At 37.6% G+C, this 19,030-nt stretch overlaps 1 protein-coding gene across 1 annotated transcript in view; it reads right to left on the bottom strand.

Moving 5' to 3' along the window:
- Window positions 1–17,366, bottom strand: part of LOC120515537 (ATPase family AAA domain-containing protein 2-like) — a 52,978-nt gene extending 35,612 nt beyond the window's left edge. Inside the window, exons 1-10 of the mRNA XM_039736597.1 lie at window positions 17,357–17,366; window positions 16,590–16,806; window positions 11,091–11,184; window positions 10,902–10,998; window positions 9,502–9,600; window positions 7,041–7,152; window positions 4,348–4,446; window positions 3,916–4,024; window positions 2,585–2,700; window positions 2,241–2,415 (exon numbers count right to left, since the gene is read on the bottom strand). Coding sequence (XP_039592531.1) covers window positions 2,241–2,415; window positions 2,585–2,700; window positions 3,916–4,024; window positions 4,348–4,446; window positions 7,041–7,152; window positions 9,502–9,600; window positions 10,902–10,998; window positions 11,091–11,184; window positions 16,590–16,806; window positions 17,357–17,366 — 1,128 coding nt within the window. The remainder of the gene's footprint in view (window positions 1–2,240; window positions 2,416–2,584; window positions 2,701–3,915; window positions 4,025–4,347; window positions 4,447–7,040; window positions 7,153–9,501; window positions 9,601–10,901; window positions 10,999–11,090; window positions 11,185–16,589; window positions 16,807–17,356) is intronic.
- Between the last annotated feature and the right edge of the window lie 1,664 nt (window positions 17,367–19,030).

Below are 19,030 nucleotides of genomic sequence, written 5' to 3'. Positions count from 1 at the left end.
TGAACATTCCACAAAAATCCATTCATTCAATTTAAACATATGTTTCATATGTTCAGTTACAACACAAGGGCTAAAAATAAGCTTTTTTGTCCCCATGAAGATATGGTCACTAGAGGACACACAGTTCCAGGACAAAAAAAATGATATCCCTTTAAGAGGGCAGGCAGGACAGTACAGATAGATCTGACCCTTTATAGTCTACTGAGGGCTTGGTGATTATATTATTCAGGTGTCAAAGATGGGTTACTCATGGCACCAGTGGCAGCTGTAAAGCTGCCTTAAACCATACAGAGTTGTGCTTAGATTAGAGGCGGAAGGTGAGCTGGGGAGAAGGAAGACGGCAGGATTGTGAGACAGAAAAACTCAAGAGGTTTTACTGCTAGTGCAGTGAGCAAAAAATCCTGTGCTTTAATTGGCTAGATCAAAAAACAGCAGTGCATAAATGCCTGGAAATGCTAGAAGAAGCTTCAACTATGTGACTCCAGGATGTCTACATAGCACCTAGGACATTGGGATGTTTTTCCCTTTGCATAAACTGAAGAAGTCACTGGCCAGAGCTTAAAAGCTCCTTTTGGCTTTTAACCTACTGACTCAGGAGGTGAGGGATTCTTAGGCTCAGATGGTGAAAAAGAGGGACATTTATATCAGAGAAGAGTCTGAAGATGTGAGATAAGCTGGGAACATTATTTGAATCTGTGGATAAATGACCAGACCTGCTCTAGTGGTAGTCAAAAGATCACCACAATTATGGGAAGGCCCACTGAGGGACCATTATTAATCTCCTGTTCATATAAATATTTGTGTAAATACCTTTGATTTAGAATAAAACACCTCTTATTTTATGTACATTCTTTTGTATTATTTGGATTCTTCGATGGTTCAAGAACCCCTAATATTCATAGTCTATATACAGACATTCACTACATATAATGCAGTGACAGGATATATAAAACATGGGGTTATGGACCTCACAAACAGAAAAGAAACGCATTTGTCTAATGTCATGTGTTTCTCATACAAAAACAGAAGGGGGGTTAAAAAAAAAAAAAAAAGGGGGGGGCAGAGATTGCAGCTGAATTTACTATACCTGTTAACCCATCATATGGCTTGGGCTCCGTCAAACAGCAAAAAAGTAATGAGCATGACTGCGCCGGAAGGTTAGCATGCGATTGCCAAATTTGACGTGGATAGTGATTTTCAGTCATTTAAACTGATAAGATCCAGCAACAGCATTCAGCAAATAGGACATACCCCAGGACTAGAAGTCATGTAATGCGACATCAGCACAAGTTACAGAGATTAAGACATAAGAGATGGTTGTGGTATCTGAAAGGCATTGCAGTTAAAAAAAATATATATATATGTGAAAGGATAATAAATATACTTTGGCAAGGGCCCACATGACTCAAATGTACATGCCTCTTTAAGTATTAAAACCTACCAAGAAAGCAATATATATTTTTCAAATACTAAACCTAGAATATCTTTTACAAGAATAATGCAAAAAATCTGATTTGTCTATCACATGGCTTACCCTACATTAATCTGACCTTGCCATAATGCTTTCCCAATGTATGTACAGTTATCTCTGCAGATCAAGTATCTACTGGAACAGTTTTATTCAAAAATGTTCTCTAGCACTTTACAATGATAATAGTTATGCCAATGTTGATACACATTGAGTTATTGTGTTCAGAAATTCAAATCCTGATCCACAGACATCACTTAGAAAGAAATGCCTAAAAGAAAAAAATAATAATAATTGAATGAATACACACACACACACATACACCAATCAATCACAACATTAAAATCTCCTGTCGCCAGTTCACCAGTAATCCTTCTTTGAACCACTTTTGGTAGTTACTAACCATCACATACATGGAATCTCCCACAAGACCTGTTGTTTTGAAATGATCTGACCCAGTCATCTAGCCATCACAATTTGGCCCTTGCCAAAGTCATTCAGATCCTTATGCTTCCCATTTTCCCTGCTCTTAACATATTATCTTTAAGAACTGACTGTTCACTTGCTGCCTAATGTATCCCACCCCATGATAGGTGCCATTGTAACAAGATAATCAATGTTAATCACTTCACCTGTCAGTAGCTTTTATGTTATTATTGATTGATGGATGTGAAATTTATAGCCCACTTTAGCTATTTTCTATTGTCAAGATATATCTAGTATAAAAATGATGCCTGTATAAGTAGACAAGACAACAAAATCTGCAAATTACCTGATCAAAAAGCAGGCGGAGCTGTCGCTCTGATTCACCAACCCACTTGCTCAGACAATCTGCACCTTTTCTCATAAAAAATGAAACTTTTTGACCTCCCTGACTGCATTCATTACACAGCACCCTGGCTAACAATGTTTTGCCAGTGCCAGGGGGTCCATAAAACAAACAGCCTCTAAAAAGAAAAAAAGAAGGCAAAGTTTAAAGCAAAGAAAAAGAAATGAGATATTGCATAGATATATACTCAGAGTACATAGCATATTCACATTACTCTAGCAAGCATTTACAAACAAATATCTCTCATGAATATGTATGTTTAATGATTCAAGTCAGTAGTTACTCACCGTGGAGGTGAAACTTTCAGTCTCTCAAACACTTCTGGGTATAACAAGGGCAACAGGACCATTTCTTTCAAAAGTGCAATGTGACTTTTCAAACCGCCAATACTGTCAAAAGTCACCTGTTACAAAAACAGAGGAATATATCCCTTTTACTCATCAGCTTCAATTAATGTATCCTCCCTTAAATCAGTTCTTTCTTTCATACAGCACATCCACTGCTTTTTCTGAAACTGCTTAGTCCATTAGAGGGTCACAGATAGCGGGCACCTCTGACAGCATCACCAGGCACTGGATAGTTCTCAAGGAAACACCTACAGAAAGAATCAAACTCAATACTTGGAGAGCTGCTCTGACAACATACCACCCTGGATAGTCAACATGATAAGCGATGGTGATGCATTTGTTGGCATTGCTGCCTCACAGATCCTGTCCCGGATTAAAATGCTGGCCTTGAGAATTTTCTGTGTGGTGATTATGCATTCTCCTCATGTCAGTCAGAATCTCTCTCAGAGTTTATCTCTCACATTCCGAAAAACAAGCATGTTAGAAAAACTGCCAATTGTCATAGTGTGAACGATAATGAGAGTGCGCGTTTGAAAATGAGCCAAACAATGGGGTTGTATCCAACCCAGAATTATTTTTGTCTATTCATTCATTGTTGCTTGAATTAGTGCTGGCTCCCTGAACTGGAAAAACTGGTTATGATATGGAATAATATATACTGTATATACTTTTGATGAGAAGATGGAGGGCTGTAGTTTCACAACCAAATAAAAAATACTGCTAAAAACACATCTAAAAAACCTGAAGTTATTTTACAATATAAATGTATTACAATATAAGTGTAAAGCAGGTGAGCAAGGTCTTGTGTAGGTGAGGACGGCACAGTGTTGGCAGTGTTGGGGTTCTTAGCCCTGCTGCCTCAATACTCCATTAGACGAGGTTCAAAACCCCAACCTTTTCAGTTTGTGGCGCTGGCATGCTATACCAGCAACCGATTATTTTTTTCTTATGTACACTGGTATGTTAAGCATGGAGAGAAAAACCCTAAATGTGTGTGTGAATTAGTAACTAGTAATGAGCAAACCCTACAGAGTTCACTTCACTGCAAGTTCGGCAAAATCGCAAGGTCACTGGTAAATCACGCATATTTGCTGCAAAAAACACTTTAGCAAATTTCACTGATTAACATTATTAGTAACCTTATGTTGGCCCTGAAACAACTGAGTGAGAGCTTTGATAGGAAGCCCACACAACCCTGAACAGGATTAAGAAGTTTGCAGACTTACTAATGAGTGGATGAAATCGCAAATGATACAGCATTTACACTTTACCGTTTTATCAATGCTCATTGGATCAACATCAGCAAGGCCCGAGCCAATCTTCATGCGATCTTTGTGAATTCCCAGTAAATCGTCTTTTCGGAAATTCAGTGGAAGGCACCTGTTAATGTGAAAATTAAATGAAACCATTTAATAGAGGTATTGATAAAACCAAATAATAGCTATTATAACATTATATACACTAATTATTGCTGAGAAACACTTTCACGTTCACTACCAATGTAGAAACATACCTAAATACATGTTGCAAGTATAAGCAAGAAACGTATTATCACCAGGACAGAAGTTTTGGTAAAAACAGGAAAGGAAAAAAAACTTAAAATGAGAATTAAAGGAAATAAACAATTTAAGAATTTAGAAAATAAGGAATATTCCTGGGAAATGAAACATTATGTAGCATTGTTCACAATTTGCAAACATTACCTGTTCTGAATTCTTTTTCTACTCCTGCGCCTCTCATATTGTTCATCATCCGATTCAGATGAAGATGTGGAATCACTGCTGTGAACAGCATGTCTTCGTCTAATAAAATAAAATAAAAATAAAAAACTCATCATTATCCCAGAAAGTAAAACAGCTGCCTAAAACATAAATAACATGTATTAATTATAATAGTACAATTTAGTTAGTTCCATGACCAGTTGTAATGTATACAGGAAGGAGAAAACAAATACTGGAGTACTGAGGGAAGAGAAGTCACGTGGGCATGGGGGGGAATATGCCTGCCTTAAAGAAATAAAAGTTCAAGCAAGTTTATGCATATTTTGGAAAACAGAAACAGTTAAAATATAGAGAAAGCCTCTAGTATTTTACTGTATGAGATATGATTCAGTTGAATTAAGCCTAAAACATACTTGATCTTTCAACCTACATGAATCCTTCCAAGACCACATCTGGAAGAGCGTGAAATATATGCTGTTTGAACAGATTCATATGAAGGCAGCACCGCTTCATTTCTAAAGATGCTGCTAGAACATAAAGCAATTTGGAATTTGTAGTTATAATTATACACCCAAAACTGTTTCAGTTCAAACAGATTCATTTTTTTTTTAATTAGGTGCATTTTTCTTAACAGTGCAGGAGTTTAAACAGTAATTAAATAAGGATAAAAACAAAACAAATGCAAATCTAGTATTAAAAATCATGTCAAATTATGCAAATACAGTAGATGCACATCCAAACACAGTACTGTGCAAAAGTCTTAAGACACTTGTGAGCAAATGCTGCAAAGCAGGAATGCTTTTAAAAATAATGCCAACATTTTTTTTTTTTTATTAGTTCCATCCTAAATATATATATAAAAAATGAATATTTGGTGTAACCACACTTTGTCTTTAAAACAGAAGCAACTTGCATGTTAGGTTGTTCCAAGCTTGAAGTCCAACTCCAGAAGTTCGTGGTCTTACTTGCTTTTGTCTCTCAGGTCATTCTACACCAGCTTGTGGGGGCCATGGTATCCATTGCAGGAGTCCCTGTTCCTCATTTTGCTACAGTTTATGATATTCGCTATGTGTTTCAGGTCATTGTCATGATGCAGAATGAAGATGGGACTGATCAGATTCTCCCTGATGAGACTGCATGATGGATAATAATCTGCTTGTGCTTCAGCAGTGAGGAGCCCATCAATTCTGATCAAATCACCAAATCCAATTTTGCTACAATGCAGCCCCAAATCTGCAGGAAACCTCAATGAGTTTCATTGCTGCTTGAAGACATTCATCCATGTACTGTTCCCCAGCCCTTCAACAATTTCCAATTTTAATTCATCAGTCCAGAGCATTTGCTGCTAATTTTCTGAATCCCAGTCCTTGTGCTTTAGTTCATAAGTGAGTTGTTTCCACCTCAGAGGAATGCATTTACTTGTGGCAACACCTCTATGGAAACTATTTCCATGAAGACTGTTTCTAATAAAACGTCTCGGTCAGTTCTGAGCGGATGGCAGTGCTATATATCTTCCGATTTCAAAAGGAAGTAAACGTGATGTATTTCTGGTTAGTTACACTCAGCCTGACCACTGTGTTTAAAGCTTTGCTCGCTTGTTTTTGCTTCAGCCGAATGACTTGGACAGCTCATCTGGGAACATTTGTCTGTCATGAAATTTCTGCTTCAGAGAGACCTCGATGATGTAAGATGACCACCTTGTGTCTCGGCACTATACTCAGCTCTGCCACATTTTCCACAAACTCACCTTTTTAGTTTTACAACTGTCTGCTTCAGTTCTTCACTTTCTTTCATCCTACATATTATGGCCTTGATCATTAGCACCTGTTATATTTCCTTCATCAAGCACTGGGATGTGTGCCTACAGGGATCTGTCATTTTTAAACTAGAAAGTTGTCTATTACTATGTTAGTTTCTTTATGAACATTTAAATATCTTATTGCAAAACCAATTTTTGGAACTCTGCAATATTCTCTTTTCTGTTGGCACACTAATTCAGAAGACATAACCTTCTGTACAGCATTTCTCACAAGTGCCTGAGACTTTTGCACAGTACTGGATATATCAACAAACAGGCAGCAACACATACAAGAAAATATGGATATGTGTTAAAGTATATACACACACGCATATACATTTTTTATCGATTTAAGCACTGTGCCATAAGGAATATATTATGTAAGCAAACAAGAAATAAAATTTTATAACAAATTCACATTATCCTATTAATAACTGAACAATTCTAATTATTTTGCTGAATAGAGTAAATAAAAAACTTGATAGGATGACAATGACATACAATTACTAATTATAAAAGCTGAAATATTCAATGAAAGAAAATATAGTTCATTGCTTGTTAATACACATTTTTTTTAGAAATGATAAAGTTTTCATAGCACTCATTGGCAGTGAGTAAATCTACTGTTTTACCAAAAAACTTTTGCAAAATGGCAAAAAGTGTTCTCTCTTTGTTGTAGTATTAGTGTAATGTGGTCTACAACTTAAATAATCATAACAGGAAAACAAATTAACTCACCTATAATGCATTACTATAGGCATCAACCAAACATTTATTTGTATTTCACACACAAGATATGGAATCCGACCACCTCACTTCATTATTAGAGAATGTGGGTTACATTAAATGTTTTAGTTAAAAGTCAAATTGTTCTAACCTGTTCTTTCTTCCATTACAATAAGAGCTCTGCGGAGCATTAGTGCGGAACCGATACCTTCGCCTAGCAGGAGAGGTATGGCCTCTGTAGAATATGTTTTGCTTTCTTGGTTCTGTAAAAAAAATAAATAAATAAAAAATAAAAAATAAAATGAATCTGCTACGGAGACGAATGAAAATGCTTCTGACAAGTATCCACTCGTCTCTTTAATGAGTAGCACTTTATAGGCCGATGTACGCTCTTTTAAAGGAAATGATATAAACAGACTATTTCAGTATGTTTTTGCTTTTTAATGGAAAATATTGTAAACATCCATCTATTTCTTAAATTTTTTCCCTCAGTGCAAGACAGGAAGGAGAAACAGTCTCTTTTCCCAACAAAAACAGTACATTGTATAGTAGAAAAACCAAAAAAAAAAAAAACAACATTTTTAATAACACACACACACATAAACATACATATATTACACATCTCTCTCTCTATATATATCTATATATCTATATATCTATATATACATACATACATATCTATCTATATTAATACATATACATATACATATATATGTATGTGTGTGTGTACAATATATATATTATTACACACACACATGAAATTCATTGCTCAAAGTATCCATCTATTTTATGAAGCTTCATGCTATAGCAAAACAGGAGAGAAAGAAGATCTCTTTATCCCACCAAGAACAGTAAGGTCATCAAAGTACACACAGAGTTGAAGCTGCTTGATCAGAAATTAAACTACAGTCCAAACAAAGTAAAGACAAAATAAATCTCCATATGCTGTCGCATAATGGATCAATCAGTCAAACAAATGAACAATCATCAATCTATTTCAGCAGTGTCAGGCACAATGCAGGAAACAATGCTGGATGGGAATTCAGTCTATTTCAGTCAGGCAAATTTCCCAGGTTAGCAGTCCTGTACAGTGAGTAAATAAAGATGTTCTAATGAAAACAAGTCCTTGGAACTATAAGGCAGTGGTACAAACAGTGCCACTATCAAACGGCAATCCATTCATTAATTTTCATAGATTCTACCATTGCACGGTCACCTCAGAAGGCACAATTCAGTAACCAACTGTAGCTAAAACAGAAGGCCAGTGCAGAGAATGCTCAACTACAAATGTATACTAATAACAATCCAATTGAGAATCATCTATTACAATAATATGGAGAACTCTGAGATGTGGAAGAATACCTGTGCCCTTATTATCAAGTGTCTCAGAGTACAAAAAGGGTCCTAACTAACTCAAAAACCCCAGAATGATGTAAATTTCTTCATACACTTAGGAGTAGGAGAAATAGCAATTCACCTATTTTCCTGTTTTAGGAAACCAATCCTAACCTCACCAGGATTTCGTGAACAGTTTCAACCCACTAGGAGGTGCCAAAGGATGGCATTCAGGCAGAAATCGGATTGCACATTCCAGGAAAGGTGTAATAATAGTCGTAAAAAATCTGATAGATAGATAGATAGATAGATAGATAGATAGATAGATAGATAGATAGATAGATAGATAGATAGATAGATAGATAGATAGATAGATAGATAGATAGATAGATACTTTATTAATCCCAAGTTATGTTATGTGATCAATTCATTTATGCATCTCCATCTATGCATTTATGTTTTTTCGCTACAGGAAAGAGCAGCTTTGTAATAGCAATGATTTGGGAATGTCACAAACTACCATTTCTCAAATTTGGCATCAAATTTTAAATGCTCTCGCAATGTGAGGTAATATGCTGATTTATAAACTTCCCTAGGATGTCATGTAGCTTAATGTTAAAGCAAGCTGCATTCATTTCCCTGTGTCCAAAATATGTAATGTCACCAACCCTTTCAGCCTACAGTGCATGGCTCCTTTGCATAGATGGAGCGATCATGTGATGTACAATATATATTACAAATATTATTCCATCTCAAACCAGTATCTTTACACAAGTTCATTGTTGCCTAGCGTTTCCAAAACACTCTGCCTTTCCTAGGATGTGTGCCGGTCTCTGCATGAACAGCATCTTCTGACAGCTCCTAGAGAATTAGGGCTCTTCACAAGCCCTGCTATATCCTGGTGAAGTTAGGTGTGGTTTCCTAAATTAGGAGAATTGATAAAACGCTATTTCTGCCAATTCCTTAAAAGTAATATCAAATTTGTATCACTCTGAGATTTTTGAGCCAGTTAGGATCATTTTCTTTCTCTGAACCAAACTGTTGAGAAATCTTTTTTATTTTAAAATTAGTCTTGACCTGAATTAGCAAAACATTTCCACACAATCAATATCACTTTAAAAATTACTTGGAGGTAAAGACAAGATTATAAAAATGACTTCACACAAACTCCGCACGGCTCTCTACAATGCACGTAATCTGAATCAAACTCAAGTAAAGGCATAGTCTTACAGGATCACAATGGAAAAATGAACAAACTGTTATATTAGCCAGCTTACCATCCAGAGGTGCCTGGTAGCGCACCATAGCTTTTCGTTTTCTAAAATCATAACGCTTCTGATTGTCTTCTTCATCTTCTTGATCATCGCCTGAAAACTCTGCAAGTTCAAATATAAATCGTTCTGTTTTAAGCCTTTACACTCTTCTTTAAATTGTGCTATCAATAATTGTAATGATAAAGTATTCATATGATAGAATGAGCTCAAAAACTAAGAAGTCCATTTTAATTAAATAAGCAAATGTATAGAATGCCTTTATAGTGGTTTTTATGAAAAGGACAACAGTGGACAGTTACAGATAATACTAAAACATACATAACATACTTTACACCACATACTGTGCACTGCTTAACATAATCTCATGGTCAAGAGGGGAATGGTGTTGGACAAAACCTCTCTCATTAGCCTTAGACACAAGGCAGGAATCAACCATGGATGGAGCATCACCACATCACATGGCCCACTCAAAACCACAGTCACAATGGCCCACTCAAAACCACAGTCACACTCAATAAATTTACCTAATTTACATATCTTTGGTATGTGGAAAGAAAATCAAAGCACATGGTAAGAAAATTATGAGGAATTTATAAGAATGTGATATACCCACACTGGGAGGAAACAGACATAAGCTTCAAGCCTAAAAATAAGTTTTTTTTTTTTAATTATCTCAGAAAAATATAATTAAAAAAACAAAACGTTAAAAATAAAAATAAATTAACAAACAAATAAATAAGACTCACTAATGTGCTTGTCTTAAGGTTTTGTATGTATTTTATCATCCAGCTGACGCTCATAACTGGCCAACTCTAGTTAATTGCAAAAGCAACATGGGCGTGGTGGCACTCAAACATAAAGAATGCTGGCAGTCACCTTCAGTTCGCCCTCTGGTGGTCGTTCCGAGTGTCAACTGGATGGTAACCTGCATAGAAGACCGCAAGATCAAGAGAAGGGGGTGGGCTAGGGTTGATTACAGTATTTTTAGTCGACCAATGAGAAACCAAGTTTTATGAAAATTGCATCAGCCGTTCAGAAGTGATGCTGGAACATACATACATACACACACACACACACACACACACACACACACACACACACACATTGACTTTACATATATAGATTTATAAAAGGCAAAAGGCTCAGTAATCTCTGCAGAGACGTGAATGCACAGTCTGTGAAAAGTTACGGACATGAGGAATTCAGAGAGGACTAAAATTACAAAGGTACTCTGGTAATAATTTCTTTTCTCAAGGTCCTGGTATAAAACTAACCTTGTCTAAATGGGGCACAAGTGTTAAAAGCGCTGAAGGAACTGGAACTAAAATAAAACCCCCATATGGGAGTCAACACAAAGAAAAATTTAAAACAATTTCAAAACACAAGGAGCACTGGATACAAACCTCCGTTACCATCTTCATCTTGGTTATCTGTAGTTTCTTCATCCATAGTTACAGTTCCTCTCTTTCTCTTTCTTCCAGAATACAAATCTATATTTTCCTGAGATGAGAATGATAAATTAGGATAAGTGAGTTTTATCATTTGTATTTTTAAGCTGTAAAAATGGCATTAGACAGGCAAGAGACACATACTTCTTCTTCTGTATCATGCAGGTTATCAAAGCTTTTCATTCGACGACGCATTTTCTTCATATCATCCATTTTCTGTAAAACAGCCTCTGCAGTACTGGAAATGAAGGAATAAATGCGGAGTTAGACGCACAGATCAGATAATACAATACATCCGTTTTTACCTGCCTGAATTTATGGACCAATATCATAATTATCAGAAAGTATGTTTGAAAAAGTCTTCAGGTCAACAACTGGTGTAAAAATGTCAATTATGGGGGGAACTCACCTTTGACATGGAAGAAAGAATGCTAATAACAATAACATGGCTAAACATGTGAAGTAAATGTGGTAAATACAATTTATAAATTTAATGCAACTGGAATATGCTGGGGCATTGCAATAGGCAGCTTTGGTTCATCAATTAAACCAATTCACACATTTTTACGGTGTCTTAAGAAAATACTTGCTAAACTGATTACATAAGCTTAAGTATCCCTCTACTCCCTTTGCTATGGCATACATAAATAGTTTTCTGACACAACCATATGTCCTAAGAAATCACATCATTAGAATAATTGTTGAACATAGATGGTACTACACAGGAGTTCAAACTGAATATACTTATTTATGGAAATTTCCACATTCCTGACTTCAGCCCCAATGCTAACCTCTTGATTGGGCAAAATTCTGAGTACTCCACCCTTAACATGAAGAATTGTATTGTCAGCATAATGACATGGGAAGAATTCCTGCTTTAAGACTTCAAAGACTTACATAGATACATGGCAAAATGGATGAGGTCTGCAAAACATGCGGTATATTTCTCACTAAGCAAGTCAACAACCCAGTTCATACAGTCAAAACCATTCCAGACGGACTGCTAGTGATGGCTAATTTGAAATTTGATTTGAAACACTCTGAAACCTGGCCAATACTTTGGTTTTTAAAACACTGTTCTGAAGTGCATATCAAAAGGAAGAAGTCATGCGACTATGCTGAGCAGGGCTTCATTACATCAATACCTGTTCCAAAAAGTTCCAGCTGTCCTTTTAACAATGAATGATTAAATGAAAGGCTAATGACCTTCCTTCAGAATATTAACCACATAACAACACTTAAGTAGTTTATAAGTCACAAAATTAAATGGTAACAAAATTAAATTTTACTTCCTTGTACTTTTAATTGGATGCTACCTGACGGGACCCAATTTGCAACAAGATAAAAGACTGTGTGAACATCAAGATTATTGCAAAGTCTTGTCTTAATCTCCCGAGTGTCTTGTACAGAGCTGTGTTATTCCAGTAGTCTGTTTACGTGAACCAACTATTTTCTTTTTGTGACTCAGAGATCTATAACGCACGGTTAGGTCCTGTCTGAACCTTTGAATCAGTTACTGATGTTGATATATATAGCACTTTGGATAGGTAAACCATGGCAGGAGCTCCAAAAATACCAAAGTCAGCTCTATGGAAACACTATGGACTAGCTCAGGAGAAATTAAGTACATGCACTGCCAGCAATGTCTGTCATTTTGCAAAAATACAACAATGTGGATTCACCATCATTCAAATCAGCATTTTTTAAGAGTTCTAAGAAACTGGGCTCACATATCTATGACCATCTAAATGCTGTGAAGAGAAAAGACCCAAAATCAATAGTGTTCGGCCACATTGACTCATCCAGACATAACTTTATTTGGAACGCAGCTCGAGTTAGGACAAAAGGAAAGGAGATTGGTGAGATTTTTATTGTTGGCAAGATTCATAGATGAGAATCTGAATAACATTCACATCTCCCTGAATTATGCTTATGCCCAACTCAAAGCTAATGAAACTATGCCATCAAAGACTCACACATGATATGCCGCTTCCCCCCCTATGTCTAAATTTGTCCTATGTAAAAGATCCCAGACAGGTGTCAAAAGCTCAGGAATAAAAAGTTCTTTGATACATCTTTCTCTTTTATCTAAGGTATGATGTAGATATATACAGATAGATATAGATGTGTACAAATATAGAGATATAAACTTAATACTACATCATCAGACAGTATAAATCAAGAAAATGTGTTGGCTTCAAAGCAATGTTTATTTCTTACTTTCTGCCACTAGATGTAACTGTGAAATGATGTTTCAGACATTCTGAAAGATCAAACCTTTTCTTGAATGATCTGTTTCAGTTGATTTGATCTCTCAAATGTTCCATTTCTGTCATCGCTAGTTACTACAAAACACAAAAAGTCAAAGTTCTAGTGTTGCCTAGTCAAAGCCCACATTTTAAGAGTAAATTAATTTGTCCTCATCCCACTTAAGAGCATTTTTTTCAAGCAGATATTCAAACCAATGAAAAATGTTTGATAATGCTTATGAGCTTAAGATCTCCCAAAGGTCTCAAAGAGAACATATATTGGCTCAAGCTGACTTATCCATTCATTCACTTTCTAAATATGATTTCTCCACCATGAGGTCATGGGGTGATACAAGCCTGCTCCAATAACACCTGGTGCAAGTCAAGAAATAAACAACTTTGGATGGGAGTGGAAAATCTAAATTAGTTTTGCCTTCCAAAATCACTTTTCTATACCCATAGATTGTTTAATTTTGCTGTTCCATAACTTTCCATGTTAATTGTAGGAGAAAAAAAAGTAAGATTCCATATTGTAATACAGGAGTGGCCAACCCTGCGGCTCTTTGCCTGGTTTCATGTGGCTCTTACGTTCATATCGAAGTTTGTGTTTGTGTTTTTTATTTTAATGTTCGTGTTCGCTTCGCTTGAGTTCATTACGGTATTTTCGTCAAATGCGCATGTGTGCGAGATGAAAATACCGCAAAGTTTCCTAGTAGAAAGAAGATCATTTTAGTAAACAATTTGTGTCAAGTTCGCTCTCAAAATGGCAGGGAAAAAATGCACAGCAAAACGAAAATATGAAGATGAACACAGGACGTTTTTAACAGAGTGGGAGAGTTTATATTTTTTTGTTGAACGTAATGGCAAGCCATTCTGCCTTATATGTCAGGCGTCATTAGCGCATTTAAAAGCTTCAAATCTTCAGCGACACTTCAGCTCACTCCATGCTAACATCGACCAGGAATTTCCAAAAGGGACTGAACTTCGCAAGTACGAGTTGGTCACTTTGAAAACTCAGGCAGAAAAGCAGATAGTTTTTCCAAAAATTTACAAAGCGCTCAGAGACCGTAACGCTCGCATCGTATAAACTGGCTTGGAACATTGCACGGGCTAAAAAGCCATACAATGAAGGGGAGTTCGTTATAAAATGCGTCAGTGACGTTGTTGAAATCTTGTCTCCTGAAAACGACAAACTAAAACGCATGGTATCAGACAGTGGCGGGACAGATTATCGGACATTAACACGGCTATTGAATCACAGTTGCACTCTGACCTTCAAGCATGTGAGTATTTTAGTGTCGCATTGGATGAGAGTTGTGACATACAAGACAAGCCTCAGTTGGCAATATTTGCACGGTCTGTGTCAAACGATTGTGTGATCAAAGAAGAACTCCTTGATATTGTGCCATTAAAAGACAGAACCCGTGGCACAGATGTGAAAGAAACAATGATGACTGTATTTGCGAAAGCAAATCTGCCCATACCGAAACTAACTGCAATAGCCACGGATGGAGCGCCAGCCATGATCGGATCAGTGAACGGGCTAGTGGGGCTGTGCAAAGCTGACCGAACATTTCCCGAGTTTTGGAATTTCCACTGCATCATCCACGTGGAGCAACTTGTGTCCAAATCATTGGATTTAGACGACGGCATGAAGCCCGTGATGGAAATCGTCAACTACATCCGCACACATGCGCTTAACCACAGGCATTTCAAGAATCTCATCGCTGAGCTGGACCAAGGGCTTCCAGGTGACCTGCCGCTGCACTGCACTGCACTGCACTGTGAGGTGGCTGTCAAAAGGCCAAGTACTCTCTCGCTTCTTTGAGCTTTTGGATGCCGTGAAACTGTTAATGGAAGAGAAGGACAATAACTATCCCGATCTCTCTGACCTCAAGTGGATTATGGATCTGGCCTTTTTGGTCGACATGCTGTGTCACTTGGACAGACTGAACCTGACCCTGCAGGGTAAGTTAAAAATGCTGCCTGACCTGGTGCAAAGCGTGTTTGCGTTTGTCAACAAACTGAAGCTGTTCAAGGCGCATATTCAAAAGAGAGATTTAACGCATTTTCCCACTCTTCTAAAAGCCAGCGGGCAAGCCACCAGCGCCGCCCTGAATAAGCAAAGAGCCAGATATGCAACACTGGTTGAAAACATGCACGAAAGCTTTGTGACCAGGTTCCGTGATCTACAACTGAAAAGGCCACAGATTACGTTCCTCATCGACCCATTTAATGCGGAGACTGACTGTTTGAAAGCCCCGCTAGTCACAGATGAGGCTGCGGCTGAGTTGGAGATGATCGATCTTTGTGAGGAGGACCAACTGAAACCTGCTTTGAGTTCTGGAAAAGTGTGCCAATGGAAAAATACCCCAATGTCAAACGGGCTGCGCTTAAGATACTGTCAATGTTTGGGTCAACATACATCTGCGAATCTGTGTTTTCTACCCTGAAACACGTGAAATCAAAGCATCGATCTGTTCTGACTGACACCCACGTGAATGAATTGCTTCGAGTGGCAACAACGGAATACACGCCAGATTTGAAGAGGAATGTTCAAGGCAAGGAATGCCAGAAGTCCCACTAAGCAACATGAATAGTAAAAGAAAAACGCTATTGTAAATTATTATATTTTTGTTTGTGGACTTGGTTGAACTGAGAGTTTGTGTGTGTGAGACAGTGCACACAATGTTCATTGTTGAAAATGACTGGCCTGTGGTTTTAGTACTGTAGGAGTCAATTTCTATCATTATCATGTTGGTGTGTGACATTTACAATAAATCTGGCTGAGCAGAGGGGGGTGTGTGTGTGTGTGTGTGTGTGAGAGAGGAAGGGATGGGTGATGTTCATGTGTGCCCATGTGTATGATGTGGCTCTTGCGGTAACACAGTAAAAAATGTGGCTCTTGGTCTCGGACTGGTTGGCCACCCCTGTTGTAATAAAATAGAACATGCCAAAAACTATGGCGGTAAATATTTTCTATATTCACTGTAATTCTGAAGACAAAAAATTAATAATAATGTACTAAAAAGTGAATTAAAAAGTTAAAAAAGTACATAAAGTAAGTTTTTGCTTGTGACTTATAAAAACCCCAAAAATAAATTTTAAAAAGGTACTTTAAGGTTAATAAAAGTTTTTCTCATGTTATACTGTAGTTTGATTCTTGATACATTATCATATAAAGTGACTCCTGCCTAACTAAGGTCCATTGCTTCAGTTCCACTCCCTGAATCAGAAGCGGTCATTCAACAACTTTCAGCAATATCCAACTGTAGATAATAAGCCAATGATTAATTACAGCAGACTGTGAAAGTGTTGAACCTGCTGGACAAATGCATACAACTACCCCTTAAAGGATTATGAAACAGGGAGGCAGCAATTTAAATATCCTTACTTAGTGATGAGGCGATCATATAGGACAGACTGATTCAAAGTGTTGTATCGGTATCTACGAACTCTGCAGCTGCGTCTAACGTTGTTGTCTCCTTCTTCTTCTGGCTGAAGGTCATTCACTGCTGCAGAGGATGAAGGCTCAATAAGAGGAGCTACTGTTGAAGAGTCAAAAAATAAACAAAGTTCACATAAATTTTTAGATGCACGTATTGGACCCACTTATACTGTTTAATCATTACAGGATGCCGAAGCCTATCCTGGTAGCCTCAGGCAGAGTAAGACAGGAAACGACATTTGATGGGGTGCCATTCTACCACAGAACACTAAAACCAGGTTAAAATTGCCAATTAATCTAACATGCTCATCTGTGAGATGTGGGAGTAAAACGGAAGTAACAACAGAAAAAAAAAAAACCAATGCAGACAAGGGAAAAAGTGCAAATTCCACAAACACAGTGAGCAGGCCAAGATCCAAAGTTAGTCTCAATATTTCCTGGGAGGTCTTTGAAATGATTTCATATATAGTCACCAACACCTCTAATGGTAAAGTGAATCCACACTCGTCACACAACACTTGGCTAGAAGATAATGCAAAAAAAAAAAAATCAGGCCCTACGAGGCTGCAGTAACCAATGCAGTGCCTGCTTTTTGATTGTTATATATGTTGTATTACTGGGACTGTATTTTTTTTTTTTATTTAATGTACATTGCAAAAGTTATATGAAGATACAGCTCTCAGTGCTCCCAACCATGTTATCAGTGATGTTACCTGGGGTCATCGGGTGTTTTGGGCCTTTCACTAGCAGTCACCCTCTCCCAGGCAACCCAGCCATGCTTAAAGAGACCATGGCTTGTGCTCAGGTGAGACTTGCATGCCACCATGGCCCACCTCTCCAGATCCGAGGACTTTTCTGATGCCTCTGAAATGTTATTTATGGCTTGTTTCCTCCACTCACTGGTGATGCAAAGTATACAGAATACTTTAAAGAGAGTATATGTATGTATGTATGTATGTATGTATGTATATGAGTGGGCATACACTTTCCCTTCCAGCCTTGTCTACTGCATTCCAGCAGTATATATATATATATACGAGGTGTGGCAGAAAATGAATGAGATTGGCAACACTGCAAGCGATCTGGCAACGCTGCGCTGTTGTCCTTGATAGAGCACGTGTATCAGTACCCTCCCATAGCTCAGTGCGAGTTTCAACTCCTTCCGTTAACTACGTGATTTTTGTGACTGCTATTAGCGAAGTTGTGTTTTTGGTTGTGCTTCACGCAAAATGGAACAGCGGAATTTTGGGGCAACGTTGTGCCATTAAATGGCAAGTGTGACATTTGAAAAGTTAAAACTGGCCTATGGGGAACATTCTTTATCCAGAGTTCAAGTTTTTCGCTGGCACAAATCATTTTTGGAAGGCAGAAAACACGTTGAAGATGAACACCGTTCAGGGAGGACTTCAACTTCGAAAACCAATGAAAACATCGAACGTGTGAACACTCTTGTGAGATGAGACCGTCGTTTAACATTAAGAATGTTGAGTGAACAATTAAATTTGAACAGATTTACCGTTCATCAAATTTTGACTGAACATTTGCACATGCGAAAGGTCTGTGTCAAAATGGTGCCGAAAAACTGCCCTCTCCATAACAGAATTTTTGACCTTAAAAGGCATTCCTGTGGTTCCCCAGCCCCCTTATTCACCTGACCTCAGTCCGTGTGACTTTTTCCTTTTTCCTAAACTGAAAAATGTCCTCAAAGGACGTCATTTCGGGACTTTAGAAAACATCCAAAAGAGTGTAACGGACATGCTGAAGACCATACCGGTTGAAGACTTCCAGCGCTGCTACCAACAGTGGGAACAACGTCTCCATCGGTGTGTAGCTGCCCAAGGGAACTACTTTGAAGAGGATAACATTGATGTTTGAAAAAAATAAAAACTTTGGTAAATAAAAAATCAGTCTCATTACTTTTCTGCCACACCTCGTATTGTACTTGGCCCTCTTTCTCTCATGGGCCTCCTGTGGTCAGTCCTCCCATAGGACTGTCAGCTCCATAATAATAATGTTCGTAGTTGTTTTAGAGATGAGGAGGATGTCTGGCCTCATTGAAGATGGGGTGAAGTACCATGGAAATAGCAGCCTCTACTTCAAACTGACAGTGAGCTGCCAATCTTGAATAGTTGCCAAGACTCACTCTGGCTTCTTATTCAAGGAAGCTATCCAGCCTTCATGAAGTTGCACACCTATTTTTGCATGGTTAGACATGATCTTGGTCTGCTTATAATTCCCATGCAGATAGCTTCCGCAATGGGTTTTTAAGTCGACTAATCCACTGTACTGCACTCCTAACAGGACCTAAGAAAAACATTAATCAGTTGCCATTAGCTCGAAATGCAGCAGCAAGGATTTTAGTTTAAGCATCTTTACATTGGTTACCA

Source organism: Polypterus senegalus, chromosome 15, assembly GCF_016835505.1.
Source record: "Polypterus senegalus isolate Bchr_013 chromosome 15, ASM1683550v1, whole genome shotgun sequence".
NCBI classification, from domain to species: Eukaryota; Metazoa; Chordata; class Cladistia; order Polypteriformes; family Polypteridae; genus Polypterus; species Polypterus senegalus.
The sequence above is the reverse complement of the archived record's forward strand: the minus strand, read 5'-3'. Positions and strand labels throughout refer to the sequence as shown.